At 36.9% G+C, this 23,400-nt stretch overlaps 1 protein-coding gene across 1 annotated transcript; it reads left to right on the top strand.

Annotated features, from left to right (window-relative positions):
• The first annotated feature begins 1,304 nt into the window (after positions 1–1,304).
• Positions 1,305–11,747, top strand: LOC138316496 (solute carrier family 25 member 36-A-like). Its single transcript, XM_069258192.1, has 7 exons — positions 1,305–1,459; positions 2,317–2,577; positions 2,974–3,051; positions 4,325–4,425; positions 8,929–8,995; positions 9,317–9,591; positions 9,970–11,747. The coding sequence occupies exons 1-7, from the start codon at positions 1,413–1,415 to the stop codon at positions 10,182–10,184; spliced, it is 1,044 nt and encodes a 347-aa protein (XP_069114293.1). The 5' UTR covers positions 1,305–1,412; the 3' UTR covers positions 10,185–11,747.
• Positions 11,748–23,400: the final 11,653 nt, after the last annotated feature.

The following is a 23,400-nucleotide window of genomic DNA, read 5'->3' as shown; positions in this document are numbered from 1 at the left end:
AAAATAAATTATCTAATCTGACAGATAATGTATAAAAGTAAAAGCTTTATCGTTAAAAAAGTTCACATACACTTTCATTAGTCCTATGAAAACCTTCAATAGGCGGACCTAGCTGCAATTGTAGCTAAAAAGACTTTTAGACTGATATGGTGTCTTCTTTAGAGCTACAATTGTTCCCTATTACTTCAAAACCTTCAAAAAAGTATGAAAAACTGTGCCCGAGTGATTTTCGGAGGCAGTGCTCCACTACGATACATAGGGACCAATTCGTACCCGGCCTAAAGGCATAGTAGGCCGGGTAAGTATATTCGTTCTAGGCGGCCCCAGACCCCCATCCTTTTCTTTGCTTCGTGCCTCTATGAATAGATATTCAGATTTTAGGCAGTGCAATTCTATAACTTTATATTCAAAATATGACATTAGACGTCAAAAATAATAAACGAACATTTTTACATGGCTTCAATTATTTTTTGGAAAAAGTGTACATTTATTCGAGGGCTTCTGGGGGCCCCCGCTCCGAGGGCTTTCTGGGGGCCTAGGCGGCCCCCAGACCCCGGCCTTCTTCGCTTTAAATGTCCATATAAATATTAAGATTTTGATATTGCAATTCTGTAAGTAAAAAAAATTCAATCAAAACTTCAAATAAAAAATATGACACGAAAACCATAAATAAACATCCTAAATGGCTTCAATTATTTTCTGGAAAATGTGTTCATGAAATCCTCAGAATGCAGGATTTTGCACCATTTATTCGAGGGCTTCTGGGGGCCTAGGCGGCCCCCAGACCCCCGCCCTTCTTCGCTTTAAATGTCCATATAAATATTAAGATTTTGATATTGCAATTCTGTAAGTAAAAAAAAATCAATCAAAACTTCAAATAAAAAATATGACACGAAAACAATAAATAAACATCCTTAAATGGCTTCGATTATTTTCTGGAAAATGTGTTCATGAAATCCTCAGAATGCAGGATTTTGCGCCATTTATTCGAGAGCTTCTGGGGGCCGGGGGCCTAGGCGGCCCCCAGACCCCTCGCCTGATTTGCTTTGTCCCACGCCCCCTCTAACCTCAAAACCTAAATCCGCCCCTGGATATTGATTATATTTCGCTTCACCTCATCAAAAGACAACAAAATTTCTTGAATTCTTATAATCACACCTTCCATGTTAATTTCAAGCTTTGTTGTGTATACACATATCGTGTATACATCGCCTTGGCAGACGAACCGAATGATTTCGATGTCATGCAGGTCACCTTTTCTCAATGTTCACGTGAACGCGGCATGAACAAAACTTCCTCGGCCTTCCATGTCGTCAGCCAATCAAATCGCAGCACACAAATAAGCTTGGTCGTACAACATTCTCCAACTGAGTTATATTTCGTTTGTGCTTTGAAAAGTAAACATCGAGTGTATGCCCATGGCGTCAAATGACCAACTTATCCATCTCGCTGCTGGGGGGTAAGTACAAATAAATATGATGTACTGTACATAAAATGAATAAAATGCAAGTTGTTTTATTTCCATGCTATACTGTTACAATCATGTTGATGTTTCGAGCATGTCAACAAAAGTTGGCCTAGATTTATGTAAACAGAAAGCCCAGAAAAAGGCATTTTCTCTGCTTTAGTTAGGCCTATATTTCGTGTTGTTTCTCATTCATATATTAATACAATTGAATGCGTAGATATATATGAATGCAACTTTATTGCTTCTTTCAGAAAATAAACCTAAATTGTTTATAGATAATCATTGTTTATACATGGAAATTTCCACGAGTTTGTTTATGAAATAAATGGTGTTTTGTTACAGTAGTGTAAAAATAAACCCAGAAAAGTATCTTGTTTATTTGATTTTTTCCCAAATCATATTGAAGATTTACTTGTGTGCTTGAATTTACCGTTATAATATCGTATTCGATCCGTAGCCGGCTTACCGCCATCTGGGTCAACTGTTTCCCTAATCTGTAAATAGCCAACTGTGACCGATAAACTAGATCTAACAATATCTAGATTGCCCATTCCAAGGTTAGGTCTTGTCGAGTTTGTTTCCTGTTTTAATTAAATCGCAATCAGGTGTACAACACATTTTCATTCTATCTGCTTTTAGAAACAATGTAAACAAACCCAGAAAAGCCTGTTTTGCTGTGGTAGATACATGTATAGAATTACAGTGCCTACCCTATTATAATTATTTAGAATTTTAGATTCGAGAAATCTAGGTGCCCCCCTATCACAATGACATTAAATCAGTTAACCTCAGAAACTTTAATATATATAATAAATTAAATTATATAGCTATATTTATTTCTATTTCAGTTTGGGAGGAACTGCAGGAGCAGTGTTAACATGTCCGTTGGAAGTAGTAAAAACAAGACTTCAGTCTTCTTTAAGTACATTCCATTATCCAGCAGCGACTACTGCTAGACCTACATGTCTCGTGTCAAACTATTCAACATTTCACCCTACACCTAGCGGTGCATTTGTGACAATTCGAAATGTTGGAACTATTGCTAATGTTTCTGAAGCAGCCCTGGTGCATGCTAGGAGTCGCTCTCTTGGATTATTATTCTGTCTCAAGTGAGTTTCAAAAACGATTATTGAAACAGTAAAATAATGTCACCAAAGAATTTCAAGTTTGAAAATTTCCTTGAGTCACAAGAAATGATGGTTCACTACAATGACTACATATTTGAAAAGTTGCTTCCTTGTTTAAAATTAAAGTAAACAGTTTTTTCTGATCATGTGGTGGAATAATATTATAATATTACATGTTATGCATCAATACATCTTGATCAGGAAGTAACTTTTATGATGAATAAACCAATTAATTATATCCTAAAGTAATTTATAAATCAACATGTTTAAGAGAAACATATGACTTTTTGTGAAACATCTCGAACAATGCGTCTGAAGTTTTGACTTTTGATTGGTTTCAACTTCATGAATTTAAAACATTTTCACTTTATTTTGCAGACAAATTGTCATACATGAAGGTATGAAAGGTTTATTCAAAGGCTTGGGACCAAACTTGATTGGCGTCATTCCATCAAGGTAATTTGAGTTACAAAAACATCGGATTGCATCACATGCACGTAGCCTTATCAATACATTTTTTGTATAAAGTGAATTTGAAGTTATCCCTGAAATGTATTCCACTGTAGCTTAAAAAGGGAGCCTAAATGATGGTTGAGATTTCAATGTGTTTCAACTCTTTAAAAAAATCTTGCCTATTGATTTTGTCAAGAATATTGCAAATGTATATATACATATATATATGTGTATCCTACAGATATGAACAACACAGTACACATACGTGTAACTACTCATTTAATAGTATATGTGGTCATGTACATATAACTACACATGTATGAATATACGGTCATTATCAATCCTGTATAGTGTACTGGGTAGGTCAACACACTAAAATGGCCTTATTAGTACATACACGAGTGTCCACATACAGTAAAAGGTGCAGAGAAAATTTATCCGGATATTTCATCAAGTTATGTATTTATATGTAATAGCGGAAGAGTTTGTTTTAGAGTATGAGGTCTTATCTGGTATGATTTAAATTGATAACTGTAAAAAGCTAAAACAAAAACTGTCAATAGGCAAAACTTTATGATGGTGTTGCTGTCAAGTTCACTTGACCCTGTAGTGGTTAAGTTTGATCATTACTCTATTTAGCAATTACAAGACATTCCTTAAACAGAAATGAGCAATAAAACCTGCAATAACACAATGATATTTCATCATAATTTTGTTCTTCACTGCAGTATTCTTAAAAATGGTCTATTGACCCTGAGTTGTTTAGATGCTATGCATGGCCAAATAATATACATGTCTATAAAAGTTACAATTTGCATTTCAAAAGCAGTTTTGTCTCTGAATTCTATTCAATCTCCGTTCAATTTAGACAGATGTTAAAGATGCTCCACCACCGACAGAGCATAAATGATATTAATCATATGAACATTAATTGGTGTATAATCGTGTATATATATGCCTAATTAACACAAAAAAATAATATGAAATAATATATTTCGCCATTGGTGCATGCGCAATCAGCACTTCATTCCATATAGGATATAGTATCACAGAATTTTTTAGGGATGCAATTAATTATTTTTCATATTTTTAACTTGAAGTAAAATAAGAAGCTCAAACTTTTCAATGGCGGTAATGGTGTAAAGTAACTGTAACTGAATATAAATACTAAATCATCTGCTCATGTTTTTTATAGTGAAAAAATACCATTTGTCAGCGGTAGAGCATCTTTAATTTTTAATCTGTAAATGTAACTTTTCTGTTTCTTTCATTTCAGAGCAATCTATTTCTATTCCTATGCCAACATGAAGAAGTTCCTAAACACACAAATGGGCCCAGATACCTCTCTAGTCCACATATATTCAGCTGTTACAGCAGGTATGTATCTCAGGTTGTGTACTGAACAATACTAAGCAATATGTGGGCATCACTTGATCAGGAATAATTTGCCAATTTAATGGATGAATCAGACATGTACAGTACATAGAATTATTCCACAATATTAATTAAAATCATGTACATGTAATATATCACAACAAAATAATGTTGCGGTGACACAAATACCCTTTATTACAATATTAAAAAGTAAATATTTATAAAATCTTAGAACTTTTAATATCTTATACATGTAGTTGGATATACTGAAAGCTTTTTAGGCATATTTATATATAATTTTACCTAGAGGTCATTTTATCTGAGAAAAAATCTATGTTACAATTTTTGTCTCGAGTGAAAAGGTCAGCTTCATAAGAAAAGCCAGTCATCTGTTATTTCCAGTGTGTGGTAACTATATCCGTATTAATAGGGTTTTATGTCATAGCATGATGTTACTTGTAACTGCTATCAGTAGTAATATGTTATCTCCAGTGTGTGGTAACTATACCGGTATTAATAGGGTTTTAGGTCATAGCATGATGTTACTTGTAACAGCTATCATTAGTAATATGTTATATCTTCCGGTGTGTGGTAACTATACCAGTATTAACAGGGTTTTAGGTCATAGCATGATGTTACTTGTAACAGCTATCAGTAGTAATATGTTATCTCCAGTGTGTGGTAACTATACCGGTATTAATAGGGTTTTAGGTCATAGCATGATGTTACTTGTAACAGCTATCAGTAGTAATATGTTATCTCCAGTGTGTGGTAACTATACTGGTATTAATAGGGTTTTAGGTCATAGCATGATGTTACTTGTAACAGATATCAGTAGCACAGGGACTTGTAACGTAGGTTGTGAGAAAGTCTGTTGTGTATACATGTGTACTAGGCCTATATACTATATAAAAGGACAAGGGAACCAACGGCTCGCTTGGAAGAGGTACACCTGCCTCTACAAAAGTCGCCCGTATTCCGTCAAACATGGATAAATATGTACATATATAATACCAATACATTCTTAAATAAAGTTTCGACATGGAAAACACAACTTCAATCACGATATAATATATTAACATACCTTTATTTCACTATGAACGTGGAAAATGCAGTCAGATTTCCTCGCTGTCGTTTTGCTTGTCCACTGAAATCTAGGTTAAACACGTTTGAGTGGATATTGTGTACCCCATACCCGGACCCGAACTGGAAACCCCATATACACAGTGCCTGTATACTAAAAGCTACATTATTAATGTGGTAACGGTAAAGTAAAACATTAGAGTCTCGACTTAAGTAAGATTTTTCTATTAATGATACGTGTATTTCAAATAAAGGTTCTTCTAAGAACCTTAACCATGAAACTTAATTTATACAGAGTCTGGGTACAGAATTTCAGTGCAGTATCGGGTAAGGGCGAGTACACTAAAAAGGTACCCATCATCAATTACAATATGGCGGATTATACGAACAAGAGTCGAGTGCTGGATAAAAAAAGTGTGATTCCTCGCTTAGTTGTTGGATTCGATTAATGAAAGCGTTATCGGAGATAGCCTATTTGTATTTGCAATGGGAAAATATCACCAGAAAGTGAAATGAATGCATACAAAATTTGTTACAAGGGAATATGAGTGCCTTTGACCTAGATTTCACTGGACAGGCATAACGACAGTGAGGATATCTGACTGCATTTTCCACGTTCATAATGAAATAAAGGTATGTTAATATATTATTTCGTGTCTGAAGTTGTGTTTTCCGTATCGAAAATTTATTTAAGAATATATAAGTATTTGATATATACATATCTATCCATGTTTGACGGAATACCGGCGACTTTTGTAGAGGCAGCTGTACCTCTTCCAAGTGAGCCATTGGTTCCCTTGTCCTTTTATATAGTATATAGGCCTAGTACACATGTATACACAACAGACTTTCTTAAACCTACGTTACAAGTCCCTGTGATCAGTAGTAATATGTTATCTCCAGTGTGTGGTAACTATACCGGTATTAATAGGGTTGTAGGTCATAGCATGATGTTACTTGTAACAGCTATCAGTAGTAATATGTTATCTCCAGTGTGTGGTAACTATACCGGTATTAATAGGGTTTTAGGTCATGGCATGATGTTACTTGTAACAGCTATCAGTAGTAATATGTTATCTCCAGTGTGTGGTAACTATACCGGTATTAATAGGGTTTTAGGTCATGGCATGATGTTACTTGTAACAGCTATCAGTAGTCTAGGCATTTACACTCGATTGAAGGTCAACACAATGATCTGTTGAAATTTAGTTTCCAAACAAATATTATCTTGTTTAGCTTTAAATTGTAGGAAATTGTACCCAAACTTTTAAAGTTACATCATGTTCAAGATTGTACAGTGATAAATCCGTCAACCAAATTTAAAGTTAAACATTTTTAACATGAACGATGATGGTTTTGACTGCCTAGCTCCAAATAAGATTGAGTCTGCTCTGTTCTACTTGTATTAACATACAAAGATGTACTACAGCTTTACAGGTAAACCACCCACCAGGTTTACTACACAAAACAGGATGCATAGTTGAATTAAGATAGTACTGTAAAATTCCACCACTGACCTCAAGGGTGATCAGACTGCTGGCTGTGTGCCAAGTAGGTTTTTAATCACAAGTTTGTGTATATATATACACATGAGGATTAATGTAAGAATATGCAATACCCCATTTTTATACTACCGACTACAAGATTGATGTAAGAATATGTAATACCCCATTTTTATACTACCGACTACAAGACATTTTAGGTTTAAATGTACTCTAGCTCCAGGTTTATCCGGATTTTAAACTAAAGACTTAGAAATGAAATATTCATGTTTGGATATTTCATTTCTAAGTCTTTAGTATAATCCGGAATTTGGCAGACTAGTCCTTCTATAACAAATGTTGCCCACATATTTTTATTTTACAAGTAAGTATATATATATCTGTTCCTATTCACCAATCAACATATCATGCATATATAAACAGAACCTGCAGCATGAGAATCGCTTTATCCTTTAATTTTCTGTCAACCAGAATGAATTAATCGCTAGCTACTATCACAACTTGTGTAATAGTAACACATGCTTGTTGACAATTGTATGCAAGTATATACTAAATAGGCCTATAGCTAGGATTGTCCAAGTAATATGATAAATATCACTTATTACAGATTCAGTGAACTAGTACTTTGATCATTGAAAGACTTTTGTAACTAACATTGAATCAATTGTGAAATTTGATTTAGCTCATCAATCTTGTAAAAAATCTTTAACATTAAAGGTAAAAGATTGCATGCTTTTGTTTGGTTATGTGAAACTGTAATATCTGGTATTTATAAGTCATAACTCATTGATAGAACATCATGTCTGTGCATTCTTCCTGTGTGGCACGTCTCCTAAACCCAAATCTTTTCAGATCCTGACACACCTGCCAATCGACGATCGGCTTAATGCTGACCGCCATCTTAAAAGAATTTCAGACTGTGCATCTCCTTAGAGGTGCTTCGTTATCGCTTTGATCAGCTCTCACCAGAGGGCGTTAGGGTTGAGGTAATTGGTTTGATCATCTACATGTACTAGTTACATTTCGGTCTGTCAGGTGATCTTACTGGTTTTGAAAAGAAACTCTGTAGCCATTATAGCAAGAATTATAATAAAACGAACAATTCTTTGTCTTTAATTAAAATAATCCATTGAAAATTCCAAGAAATGTTATAAAGTTGGTGATAGTTATATTTACCAGTAATTATAAATGCCGAGTACAATCCCACCCATTGTTTGCCTAGTGCTTTGTATGCACATGTACACAAGCTTTGGAAAGATTTCCATGATTCTTCAAATCTGGGTTGGACTGTACATTCAAAAGTTGATGAAAGAAAAATTTGAATTTTAAAAAGTGGCTATTGCATTCATGTCAATATCGATTTTGTATGACATTTTTAAAAACTTTGGTAAGATTTTAGGAAAGAAGATTTTCATAATCAAGTACAATATATTGAAATTAGCTCAAGACAGCTTTATATAAATAGACTTTAAACCTACAATCAGAATGGTATCTTAAAACTGATAGTGATAGGCTGTACAATGTATAATCAGTGCAAGATAGAATTCTACTACCTTACCCGACCCAATAAGCTTTCTTTTGCAAATTGCATTGATTTATAGCTTACTTTGTGCAATAGTTTTATGAAAGGCTAGTTAAAGTTTGATTCTATTGAGCCACCTCTCACTTATTTGCTTCTTTTCTTTTTTAAGCACCCTGGGTGCTTATTGGGTTGAATACGGTATATGAAATGCAACGTTCCAACTTTTGCATTGTAATTTACAAATCTACCCCTAGCTAGCTATCCTTACTTGATCTATTTATGTACATATTACCTGTTACTAACACTGGCATTACATACATATAGTTTGTGACTCGATTGATATAGAAAGATGACGAGCCAAACTGTTATTTAATATTTTTATTCTTTTGTATTTTCCAGGTTTCTGTGCCTGTACGACAACAAACCCTATATGGTTTATAAAAACCAAGCTTCAACTTGATCAAAAGTAAGTTAACAACTGTTGCCAAGAATGATAAAAAATACCTGGTTTGAGAAAAATGTTAAGGTGCCTGAAAAAACAATAATATTTTTCATGATTTTATCACGATATCTCGAGGATTGTGTCCCTAAGCCACATCCAACCTTATTATGGTAAGACTTAATAAGCAAAGATTTTCTCCTGCTTTGTTTTTCTCTGCTCAAATTTTTGCCCATCCTGACAAGGACCAAATTCACGACCAAGTCAAAATCACTATAGTTACAAGATCTGTATAGAGTTTATTTTGCTTTTGGTCATCATTTACATTGTCTTTATTTCTGACCTCAGGAGGAGCAACTCCCTGACATGTGTAGAATGCATCAGGAACACCTACCGGTCATATGGTTTAGCAGGCTTCTACAAAGGCATTACCGCTTCTTACGTGGGCATAACAGAAACTGTCATCCACTTTGTTATCTACGAGGCTTTGAAGGAGCGACTTCAGTGTTGGGATAATCTTAGCAAGAAGGGTGGCGAGGATCCATTCATCAACAGCTTCTTTCGGTGTATGTTGGCTGGTGCTATCTCCAAAACCTTCGCTACTTGTATCGCATATCCTCATGGTAAGTGGATATTACATAAAACATTAAGGGGAGGCCACTTAATATGGAAAATTTATTATAGTATCTTGATTATTGAAAATAATGTAGTTTTGCTTTAATATATGTCAAGACAAGAACTGAATATTATATATCATTACTGAATATGTTGCTATATATATGAACAAATAGATATTGACATATTAAAAGATTTGAAAAGTAAAAATTATGTTTAAAAACATTTTGTTCGTAATTTGTTAGTTTAAGGTTCAACTTATTTTATTTGAAGTAGTTAAGACTTCTTAATTATTAAAACACTTTCCTAGTAAAGATAAACACTGTATAGTTGTGTCTGACAAGTTAAATAGACGTAGTTGACAGATTTCCTTTTATGCTTTACAGAGGTGGCAAGAACCCGACTAAGAGAGGATGGAAACAAATACAGAACATTTGTACAGACACTGCGACAAGTATGTAGGGAAGGTGGAGTGAAGGGGATGTATGGGGGACTTTGTACACAACTCTTACGACAGATCCCCAATACCGCTATCATGATGGCCACATACGAAGGTGTTCTCTACTACTTCAACCACATGAAGTCGGGGGAGGATACATGATCTGACTCTAGTCTACAACAAATCAAGGTGCTAAGTTCTTGATCTGCAAAAGATCCCTGGTGACCAATCATAGGCAGTGGCTGTGCAAGGAATAAAACCATTGGTCCCTTCTGTTGACCCATCACAGACAGTGACTCTGCTAAGAAATTTAAGATCATTCTTTAAATAGTACTTTAAATCTGGATAGTGCTATACTGCAGAAATGATTAGAACCGCCGGTGGGCATTACTAAACTTTGTTTCACTTGGTACTTATAGATTATAAGAGCAATACTTTCTAGTCCTATGCTAACAGTCTGGTGAAGTTCATCCTCAGTTATATGCCGTAACACATCATGTCTGTCACACTTCTGACAGACTAGTGCAAGATCTGGTCATTAATGACTGATATATGCAATCTCCCTGTTTGTATTCAACCTGTTCTATCATTGTGTTCATACATGTTTAAATTACATTGTAATGTTACACTTTTTCAATATTTCTGACCAATTTAAATTATTCAAGCAGAATGAATGATAAATGAAATTTAGAGTGTAATGAATCCAGATTTTGATTATTGATATTTAGATATTTCTCGGCTATCAATGCAACAAAAAAGTATTGAAACTTATGCTAAAAGAGAATAATCTAAGAAAAACAATTATAAAAATATAACAAAATGCTGCATATTTTAATATATCAAGTTTTCAGATGGTGAAATTATATCCAAATTATGCCAACTTATGAAGCTTTAGAACAATTTTGAGAATTTTCATAACTTGATTCAGTTATTAAATTTTAAGTTATTCGCTGCTGCAAATCCACTGCTAAAATCAAATAGTTTGAAACATATGCTAAGTCATTTGTATGTACATGCTTTGTTGTGATCTCATAGAAAGTGTAGTGTTTATACATTATACTGTTATGCATGCATGTGTTAAAATATTCGAACTTTCCTCATTACACTGTCAAATTGTAGATACTTGTATGTTTTTATAAACTCTGAAAACCTACCACACGTTTACCGGTACTTGTGATATAAAAGTGCTAATGAATTTTTTTCTTTATTACACTCGAAAACATGCACCATACAATGTATATAGTGTAGTCCAAAAAAAACCCAGATGAGATCAAGGCTTAAGAAATCAAATCTTTGAATCACAAATATTGATTTCTTTGGCATCATATATAATATTTACATATTAATTTTAAACAAGTTTTTACTAGTAACAGTTCAGTAAGTTTAGATTTTGGGAATGTATTTTATGACACAAGGACCTGTGAAATATAAGAGAGAATACAGGATTTTTTATCAAGCTGAAAGAGAAAAATGTTGATAACTTGAATAGGGTACATTTTTGTTTTGTTTATGTTCTCAGTTTATGTGGCAATTCATTAGTCTTGTTTTACATGTTATTTCCTTCTTTTAAACCACATGCAAAGCTGAAAATATTCTTTCAGCAATTTGCAGAACCTAAATGAAGTGTTTGTGATAATGTTGATAAATTATGTATATAATGTTGACTTGACAGTTAACTGTTAGGTGAATATTTAATTCATGCAAGTAAAAGAAAAAATAGACTTATTCAATCCTTTTGTTGTGTTTTGATAGTTGTTACACATGAACTTAGTTCTTCTGTCATTGTATACATATAATGTATTATATCCCATGTGAGAAGGTATCAATTGTGACATAATTGATTTGTTAGCAAACCATGTCACTTAATTAATCAGAGACTCTGGCAAAAATGTAAGATCACGTATCGAGATGAGCTTTCAATATATGTGGTTCACCACCAAATATTACCTACATTTTGAGAATTACAGTACTTTCAATGTATTGGTTTTAATTTTACAAATACGAGTTGAAAATGATTATTGGCAGTACTGCTAAAAATCAGTACATGTATTTGCATCTAAAGTGAAGTAAAAAGAATACATACGGTCAGACCATGAAGCCAAATTGTGGTCTACAAATTTTTTTTAAACATTTTTAGGTCACCTGAGACGAAGTCTCAAGTGACCTTTTCTAATCGCCTTTTGTCCGTCGTCGTCCGTCGTGTGTTCGTAAACAATTTACATTTTCGACTTCTTCTCAAAAACCGCTGAAGCAATTTCAATGAAATTTTGCACAAACCTTCTAAGGCATAAGGCCAATCAAAATTGTGAATTATATGACCCCCACCCCCCAGGGGGCTGTGGGAGGGGCCAAAAGGGGTAAAATTGACTAAAATTTCAAAAATCTTCTCCTCCACTCACAGATGTGGTAGAATCAAATACTCTTCATAGATAGAAAGGTCTCAAGGCCCTCTACAAAAATTGTGAATTATATGACCCTGGGGTCTCAGGTTTCCCCCTGGGGAGGGGGTTAAGTTTACTAAAGTTTATACATGTATAGTGAAAACACATTTTGGAGCATTACTTGGTCATTTATAATAGAAAATTAGTCAAATGTTGTCAGAATTATCCCTATGAAATGGCCATTGAATTCTATTAACAAATTTTCCATGACTGACTCCCAGGGGCCTTAGGGGCGGGGCCAAAAGGGGTCAAATAGGCTAAAACTTCAAAAATCTTCTTCTAAAATTCTGGAACTGGTAGAATCAAATACTCTTCATAGATGGAAAGGTCTTAAGGTCATTTACAAGAATTGTGAATTATATGACCCTGGGTTCTCATGTTTCCCCCTGGGGAGGGGGTCAAGTTAATTATAGTTTATATAGGAAAAAACACATATATGAATGTTTTTTGCTTATTTTTCATAGGAAATTAGTAAAACTGGGTTATAATGTTTAGCCTGAGATAGCATTTTATCGTCATAACCATATTGGTCCTGGCTGACCTCCAGGGGCCTTAGGGGCGGGGCCAAAAAAGGGTCAAATAGGCTAAAACTTCAAAAATCTTCTTCTGAATTCACAGATTTGATGGAACCAGATACTCTTCATAGATTGGAAGGTCTTAAGGCCCTTTACAAAAATTGTGAATCTCATTGCCCTGGGATCTCAGATTTTCCCCTGGGTAGGGCGTCAAATTTACTATAGTTTATATAGGAAAAACACATTTATGAACATTATTTGCTTTGTTTTCATTGGAAATTAGTCAAACTGGGTTAGAATTATTAGCCTGAAATAGAATTTAACACCATATCCATATTTGTCCAGGCCGACCCCCAGGGGCCAGAGGGGCGGGGCCAAAAGGGGTCAAATAGGCTAAAACTTCAAAAATCTTATTCTGAATTCACAGATTTGATGGAACCAAATAATCTTCATAGATTAAAAAGTGAAATTTATGAAATGACTGACATTGACTGACTTCTTATTTGGTTTTGTTGTTTAACATTGGCAAAGCCAATTGGAATTTTAAGCATAAGGTTTGGTAACATAATACAATATCAAAATGAAAAACAAAAAATTAAAAATTCTAAAAGATTCAACTTTAAAGTTTATTTTAATTCGTAAATACTTTTTACAGATTTGAACCAACTTTGCAATGCTTTTCTGTAGCAGCACACAGGTGACCATCAAGGCCTCTTGGGCCTCTTGTTACAGTTATTATTATCTGTAAAGTGATTTCTGCAGGCATGTTTCCATTTAAACATACAAAAGGCATAAAAAACAACAATTCTCTTCCATTCAGCCCTACGGCTTACTAGTTAAATAATTAGCACTTGTCAACCTGTTGGGTGCGTGACACTGAAGTTCAAAGTTGAAAAAATATCCAACATAAGGTACCACACGTGCCTGACCCTGCACGGGGTCACCATACTCCCATAACATGAGAGTCGACTGGTCAGCCGTTTTTAGCTCACCTGGTCCGAAGGACCGAGTTGAGCTTATGGGATACTGCGGCGTCCGTCGTCTGGCGTCCGTCAACAATCCATAACCGCTGGTCGGATTTCAACAAAATTTGACTGGTAGTATCCTTATGGGCTACTAACTGAAAATTGTACAAATGATGGGGCTGACCCCCCGGGGCCTGAGGGCCGGGGTCAAATGGGGTCAATTTGGCTATTTCCATAAAAACGACTTCTTCTCTGAAACTAAGCAAGAGATAGCACTCATAATGCAATGGTAGTATTGTTATAGGGTGGGGATTAAAAATTGTACAAATGATAGGGCTGACCCCTTCAGGGGCGGGGTCAATTTGGCTTTTTCCATATAAATGACTTCTTCTCTGCAACTAAGCATGGTATAGCACCCATAATGCAATGGTAGCATCCTTATAGGATGGGGATTCCAAATTGTGCAAATGATAGGGCTGACCCCCGGGGGCCTGAGGGGCGGGGTCTAAAGTGGTCAATTTCCATATAAATGACTTTTTCTCTGCAACTTAACATGGGATTACGCTCATAATGCAATGGTTACATCCTTATAGGGTTTGGATTCAAAATTTTGCAAATGATGGGGCTGACCCCCCGGGGGCCTGAAGGGTGGGGTCAAAAGGGGTTATTTTAGCTATTTCCATATAAACGACTTCTTCTCTGCAACTAAGAATGGAAGAGCACATATAATGCAATGGTAGCATCTTTATAGGGTTGGGATTTGAAATTGTACAAATGATAGGGCTGACCCCCGGGGCCTTAGACGGCAATAGATGCGAGGTCAAAAAGGTCAATTAGGCTATTACTTTCATATAAATTACTTTGTCTCTGAACCTATGTATTGGATAGCATATTTGTATGGTATCAATAGCATCATTGTATAGTTGTGATTCAAAATTAGATTTTGGGAGTCAATTTTGCTTATTTTTAGCTCACCTGGTCCAAAGGACCGAGGTGAGCTTATGGGATACCGCAGCGTCCAGCGTCCGGCGTCCGCCAACAATAGACTTCTTCTTCATAACCGCTGGTCGGATTTCAACAAAATTTGGCTGGTAGCATCCTTATGGGCTACTAACTGAAAATTGTACAAATGATGGGGCTGATCCCCTGGGGGCCTGAGGGGCGGGGCCAAAAGGGGTCAATTTGGCTATTTTCATATAAAGGACTTCTTCTCTGAAACCAAGCATGGGATAGCACCCATAATGCAATGGTAGCATCCTTATAGGGTGGGGATTCAAAATTGTACAAATGATGGGGCTGACCCCCAAGGGGCCTGAGGGGCGGGGTCAAATGGGGTCAATTTGGCTATTTCCATAAAACGACTTCTTCTCTGAAACTAAGCAAGAGATAGCACTCATAATGCAATGGTAGTATCATTATAGGGTGGGGATTCAAAATTGTACAAATGATGGGGCTGACCCCCCGGGGGCCTGAGGGGCGGGGTTAAATGGGGTCAATTTGGCTATTTCCATATAAACGACTTCTTCTCTGAAACTAAGCAAGAGATAGCACTCATAATGCAATGGTAGTATCGTTATAGGGTGGGGATTCAAAATTGTACAAATGATGGGGCTGACCCCCCGGGGGCCTGAGGGGCGGGGTCAAAAGGGGCCAATTTGGCTATTTCCATATAAACGACTTCTTCTCTGAAACTAAGCGTGGTATAGCCCCCATAATGCAATGGTAGCATCCTTATAGGGTGGGGATTCAAAATTGTACAAATGATTGGGCTGACCCCCCGGGGGGCCTGAGGGGCGGGGTCAAAAGGGGTCAATTTGGCTATTTCCATATAAACGACTTCTCCTCTGAAACTAAGCAAGAGATAGCACTCATAATGCAATGGTAGTATCGTTATAGGGTGGGGATTCAAAATTGTACAAATGATGGGGCTGACCCCCCGGGGGCCTGAGGGGCGGGGTCAAATGGGGTCAATTTGGCTATTTCCATGTAAACGACTTCTTCTCTGAAACCAAGCATGGTATAGCACCCATAATGCAATATTAGCATCCTTATAGGGTGGGGATTCAAAATTGTACAAATGATGGGGCTGACCTCCCGGGGGCCTGAGGGGCGGGGTCAAAAGGGGCCAATATGGCTATTTCCATATAAACGACTTCTCTGAAACTAAGCATGGTATAGCACCCATAATGCAATGGTAGCATCCTTATAGTGTGGGGATTCCAAATTGTGCAAATGATGGGGCCGACCCCCCGGGGGCCTGAGGGGCGGGGTCAAAAGGGGTCAATTTGGCTATTTCCATATAAACGACTTCTTCTCTGAAACTAAGCATGGTAGAGCACCCATAATACAATGGTAGCATCCTTATAGTGTTGGGATTCAAAATTGTGCAAATGATAGGGCTGACCCCCCGCGGGCCTGAGGGGCGGGGTCAAAAGGGGTCAATTTGGCTATTTCCATATAAATGACTTCTTCTCTGCAACTAAGCATGTTGTAGCACCCATAATGGTAGTGCATAATGGTAATGCAATGGTAGCATCCTTATAGGGTGGGGAATCCAAATTGTGCAAATGATAGGGCTGACCCCCGGGGGCCTGAGGGGCGGGGTCAAAAGTGGTCAATTTCCATATAAATGACTTTTTCTCTGCAACTTAACATGGGATTACGCTCATAATGTAATGGTTACATCCTTATAGGGTTTGGATTCTAAATTGTGCAAATGATGGGGCTGACCCCTCGGGGGCCTGAAGGGTGGTGTCAAAAGGGGTTAATTTAGCTATTTCCATATAAACGACTTCTTCTCTGCAACTAAGTTTGTTTATTTTTTACGTCCTATTAACAGCCAGGGTCATGTAAGGACATGCCAGGTTTGTTGGTGGAGGAAAGCCGGAGTACCCGGAGAAAAACCACCGACCAGCAGTCAGTACCTGGCAACTGCCCCACATGGGATTCGAACCCGCATCCCAGAGATGGAGGGCTTGTGGTAATATGTCGGGACATCTTAACCACTCGGCCACGGCGGCCCCGACCTGCAACTAAGAATGGAAGAGCACTTATAATGCAATGGTAGCATCCTTATAGGGTTGGGATTTGAAATTGTACAAATGATAGGGCTGACCCCAGGTGCCTTAGACGGCAATAGATGCGAGGTCAAAAAGGTCAATTAGGCTACTACTTTCATATAAATTACTTTGTCTCTGAACCTATGTATTGGATAGCATATTTGTATGGTATCAATAGCATCATTGTATGGTTGTGATTCAAAATTAAACTTTGGGAGTCAATTTTGCTTATTCTTCTGATTGTCTAGAGTCTTGTGATAATTACTAACAAAAAACCAGGTGAGCGATACAGGCCCTCTGGGACTCTTGTTTTATCGGACGTTATTTTGCTGACAGTTAGACACGAGGTAATGTTCCAAAGTGTCTCGTCGTGCTATACCTCTAACATTGTTGGAGTAGGGGTCACCATTTAAAAAGGCATGACAAAGCCTTGACACACGCTTTTTGTCAGTCAGGGTGCGTGACGGACATAAAGCCAGAAGGGAAGGTTTCTTCTAACGCTACGCGTGTATTTGGTTTTTGTTCTAATTTCTATTTTTGCGGAGTTTGAAGTCTTTCCTTAAAGGCCCACTACCTTTCCGGAGCAAAATTTAAAGGTTTTTTAAAAACATTAATAACAAAAGAAAATATATATCGATGGCCTAAGAGGTGGTAACAACGCCAAACATATGCAAGAATTCCTGTCTAATGTACGATAACAGTGGAGATTCATTTCGTTGTTTTGCCGTCTGGCGCAGTGATAGTCAACTTCCGCGCGGCATTTAGGACGACGGCGGGAAACATAAAACGACCCGCGTTATGAAAATTAACATTTTATTTATTCTTATTAAACACTTCTGAAGGTGATGATAAGTGTGCTAGTAAACGAATAGTTAATAACTTCTGCGACTCTACAAAATTATTGATCTCGTTTTACATTCCTATTTTAAAAATTAAAAGCCGTTTCGGAAAGGTAGTGGCCCTTTAAATTCGTGTTGACTTTCGTTATTGAATTTGACGTTTACGTCTAAGCTTATCAGCTGTTTGTTGTATTATTTTAATTACTCACGGTTTACTATGCGTCGCAAGGGCTCCGAATGTTTTTACAAAGTTTGATGTAATTCTGACACTTTACTGAACTCATTTTGCCCACTGCTCACTATTCGGTTCACCAAATGGAAGTTTACCCATTTCGCATAGTTTTGACCCAAACTAGCCAGTTATATATCATGTACCGGTGCAACCAGGTACACAGGTAAGTGCACGTGAACCAGCGCGTGCATTCCATCATAGCACTCCGAATAGGACGAGTGAGACGGGGACCGCAACAACAGGACTCAATGCACCGCCTCCTGCACAATATGTTAATCCTGTCCCAACCCCGTACCCTACTCCACACCGGCCCGCAAATGGCCAGCATGGAACCGCCTCCCCCGCTTCCGCCTCTACTGCCCTCGCCTCCTCCTGCGCCTTCGATATTTCTTATCAATGATTTACATACTAGACTCTCACAACTAGACCAAATTCTCTCCAAACTGGACATTCTAGACCAGATAAATGAAAAAAATAAATACGTTTGAAAACTGTATAAGAAATATCCAAAAAGATTTGGGTGCTGTAAGGGAAATGGCGGAGAGAAACAATGCTACAATCGATAAACAGGAAGATCACCACTGCAACCTGGAATTCCGTGTAAGTGAGTTAGAGAGAAAAAATGAAATGTTACTTCAAGAAAACCACGAACTAACTGAAAACTTCCTGAGACTGCAAACACAGTCCATGAAATACAATTTGCTATTCTCAGGAATCCCTGATACTTATGACCAGGCTGAAAACACTGAAGATACGGTGAAGGACTTTCTCCGCGATTCCTTACAAATCGTGCGCGCGGATGAGATAGCATTTGACAATGTGCACCGACCCCGACAGAGGAGCGACCGCAAACCACACAGCATCATTGCTAAATTTTCTAAGTACAGTGACTTAGAAAAAGTACTCTAGGCGGCGCCTACTGAACTACGGAATAAACCCGAGATCAGCATAGAAAAACAATTTCCTCCAGAAATCGCGCGAAGGCGCGACGCGCTTTACCCAGTGATGAGGGAACAGAAACGCCGTGGTAACCGGGCTGTGCTTAATTACGATATTTTGTATGTTAACGGAGAGCCATACCGCGACGCACCCCCGAGATATCCTGCAACCGAACGACCACCTCCCGGAAACACCGGCTGTCACTAGGGACGCGACACAAGGGGTCATGTGACCAAGGACTTAAAATTTACCTACCTCAATGTATGTGGTATCAAACCAAAACTGTTATTACCTGAATTTGTAGATGTTATCAAATCAGATGACGTCTCTATTTTTGTAGAAACTAAAACAGATGACTATGACGTCCTAGATTTACCCCAGGGATTCAGTTATATAGCGAAAAACAGATCACATGCTAAGCGTAAGTCAGGTGGTATAATATTGATCTATAAGAACGAGTATAAGTCATCATTAGTGTTTCACAAAACTCCTTCAGAGTTTGTTCAATGGGTAGAAATAAATACCTCTAAAAACTCGCATAATCTACTGATAGGCTGTGTTTATGTACCGCCAGAAACGTCAAAATACACTTCGAATGAAGCGTTTGATGATATCGAAAATGAAATGACCAATCTGGTTAAGAATGAACAAAAAATAATGATTATTGGTGACCTAAATGCTAGAACACAGTACCATAATGATTTTGTTGTTCCAGACGGTCAGCTGGTAGAACTTTCTAATGCAATTGAAAGCAATGATTTGAGAAATTGTTTTAACGATTATGAATCATTAATTCGGGCTGGAGTCCATTACTAAGAGTTAGCCAAGATCAAGCTAGACCAAATACATTTGGAATCAAACTTCTAGAATTTTGTAAAAATAATAATCTTTACATAGCGAATGGTAGGGCCGGTAACATTGGTAGAAATACGTGTAAAGATGTAAGTCTGATAGATTATTTAATCGTCTCCTCAGATATATTTCCTATGTTAACTGATTTCGAAATTCTGGATTTTGACCCACTTATATCTGATGCGCACTGTAGAGTATTGTATAGTATTCAATACACAGAGGCCTTATTTGAAAATGAAAAAAATACTTCAACCTCAGAGAAAATAAGAAAATGGGTAAAAGAAAAACAAACTGATTTTGTTAACACTCTACAATCTGAACAAGACGATATCATAATGGAAATAAATGAGAAAATAACAAGACTTCAGCAGTCTACAACACCAGTATTAAAAACTGATATAAATGATATAGTAAATATAATTACGGACATGTTTAAAAAGGCAGCCAAAAATCTACACTAAACTGTGACAAACCTTGGTTTACACGCGACTGCTCACGTAAAAGAAAAGAATTTCATGAAGCGAAAAAAACGTTATAATATTCTGAAAAGTAGTGCAAACCGGAAAACACTAGTGAAAAAGAGCAGGGAATATAGGCATCTCTTGAAGATAGATTACAAGAAATTGCAAGAAAATATCGAAACTGAAATTAGAATAACATCAGTTATCAACCAAAAGTATTTTGGGATAAGTTGAATAGACTTGATAAGAAGCATAATGAACTTAAAGTTGATTTACCTATCGAAGACCTCTATACATATTTCAGCAATCTAAATTCAACCCAAGATAATGACACAGAAGAATTTGAAATTCCTATTATTACAGATAACACATATGACAATATACTGAATAATAAAATTTCTTCCAAAGAAATTGTGGACGTAATTAAAAAATCAAATATATATATAATGAATACATTAAGAGTACTGTAAATGAAATGTTACCTGTTTATGACAAACTTTTTAATGTTGTTCTCGACAGTGGTATTATTCCGGAAAGCTGGAGTACGGGGATTAAATTAAGCATATCTTTAAAAATAAAAGTGATCCAAAAGATCTAGATAATTACAGGGCAATTACACTCGTTTCGTGTCTTGGAAAGGTTTTTACGTCTGTTATCAATGCTAGGTTGTATAAACTATGATGAAATTGATCTCGTCAGTCACGCACAGGCGGGCTTCCGAAAAGTTCATTCAACCGTAGACAATATATTTATTTTACATGTACTTATATCGTTGTACTTGTCTTCAGGTAAAAAATTTACTGTGCCTTTATTGATTTCAAAAAGGCCTTTGACTCGGTTTGGCGTGTTGGCCTGTGGCAAAAGTTAATCAAGAGTAATATAACTGGCAAAATATTTAATGTTTTATATGCTATGTATTCGAACACAAAATCTTGTGTACAAAATGGAAATGAAAAATCAGAGATGTTCACATCCAATATCGGTCTAAAACAAGGGGAAAATTGCTCACCTTTTTATTTGTCCTGTATCTGAATGATTTAAAAACTTATTTTGCTGATAAAAATGTTGATTGTCTAAACAAAATCCATGAGTTATGTCGAGAAAACCTTATCATGTATGTTCGACTTTTTCTAATTTCATATGCTTGACGACACCGTTTTGATGTCTGAATCAGCTGATGGTTTGCAAGCAATGTTAGATATGTTTCAAGATTATTGTCAAACTTGTGGTGAACACTGCAAAAACTAAAGTGATGATTTTTTCGAATCTAGGAGTAATTTTCAATTATAATGGAAGTTTTAACATTGCCAAGAAACATTTATGTGATCAAGCTAAAAAGGCACTTTTCGTCTTGTATCGTAAAATAAGGAATCTGCACCTACCTATAGATATACAATTAAAACTATTGGATTCATTGGTGAGATATGGGGTTTCGAGAACATAAATATGTTGGAAAAAATCCACCTACAATATTGCAAAAGAATTCTCGGTGTGAAGAAAAATTCTACAAATTTCATGATATACGGAGAAACTGGCAGATTCCCTATTTCAATCGATATTAAGTTAAGTTTACTTAGGTTTTGGTTTTCTCTCATCTCAAATGAAAAGAAATTGTCTAGCTCTATGTATAAATTAATGTATGCCCTCCATGTGCGTTAAAGAAATTCTAGATAATTCTGGTTAAGTTTTGTTTGGATATATCAAAAAGCTGTTTACCTGATATTAAGTATCTGAAGTCAACTATTACCCAGAAATTAAGGGATCAGTTCATCCAGTCGTGGTTCCAAGATATTGAAAATTGAATTTGTTCGCCATCCCCGACTACATTTATGGGGATGCAAAGGTGGGACCTAGTGTCCACGAGGGATTAGCCAGGTTGGTAAACACTGCGTGTAGGAAAGCGTCCGATGTGACCAAGATGGCGGAGAAATATCCGACACCAGCAAATTGTGGTGATATGACTGTTCCTCGATGTAACCCTGAGATTTGGGGTAAAATTGGTAGGCCATTACAGGCGAGGGATTTTCAATTAAAAGAAGCCCAGAAGTCTGTGTCGGACGGCATGGTGCCAGTTATGAAGTTGACTGAGGCACTAATGAATCATGCAGATCTCCGAGAGAAGTTCAGGCCTCTTTGTATTGACGCCTTGTCGATGCTGGGTAACGCTGTACAGATGTTGTCGGTGAGGCGTAGATATTTTATGAGACAGGCCCTCCCGACGTCTTATCAGGCTTTATGTGGCAAAGATATGCCGATTACTTCAAATTTATTTGGGGATTATCTTGCAAAGAGAGTGAGATACATTTCAGAATCTAATAGAGCTTGCAATGTTTTGTCTTCACGAAAACAGGTCCAGCGAGGAGAACGGCCAGAGAGGACGAGGGGGCTATAATGGTCTGTTCAGAGGATCAGGGAGGCCTTTTTTTACGGTCAGGCCAGCGGGGTCGAGGTCAACGGCGACCCGTCAGAATACAACAGAGCCAGAGCCAAAACCAGAGTCAGAACCAAAAGAAGGAATAGCTCCTAAGGTAGGTGTTCCATCTGGTAGAATTAAGGAACATTTAGATTTTTGGCAGTCTTTGACGGATGATGAATGGATTTTGGAAACAGTGAGCGGACTTACACTTGAGTTTAATGAGATTCCAGTGCAACGAAAGTTGTCTGGGCCAATATCTTTTAGTAAGGACGAGATGGAGATTATTGATTATGAAGTGAATGATTTAATATCTAAAGGGGCAATAACTCGGTCATTGCATGAGGAAGGCAAGTTTATTTCAAATTTGTTTCTGGTCCAGAAGAAGAATAGTAAATTCAGGCCTGTTATCAATTTAAAGAGGTTGAATGAATTCATTGTTTACCATCATTTCAAACAAGAGACTTTGGAGGTTGTTTTGGAATCAGTAGAGAGGGGTGATTTTTTCACCTCGATTGATTTTAAGGATGCATATTTCAGTATACCAGTTTCCGAGCGACAGGAAATATTTAAAAGAATGGAGGGGTAGGTTGTATGAGTTTGTAGCTATGCCTTTTGGATTGACAAGTGTCCCTCGGATATTTACAAAGGTATTGAAGCCG

Source organism: Argopecten irradians, chromosome 1 (genome assembly GCF_041381155.1).
Source record: "Argopecten irradians isolate NY chromosome 1, Ai_NY, whole genome shotgun sequence".
Classification (NCBI taxonomy): Eukaryota; Metazoa; Mollusca; class Bivalvia; order Pectinida; family Pectinidae; genus Argopecten; species Argopecten irradians.
This window is presented reverse-complemented; position numbering and strand designations above follow the sequence as displayed.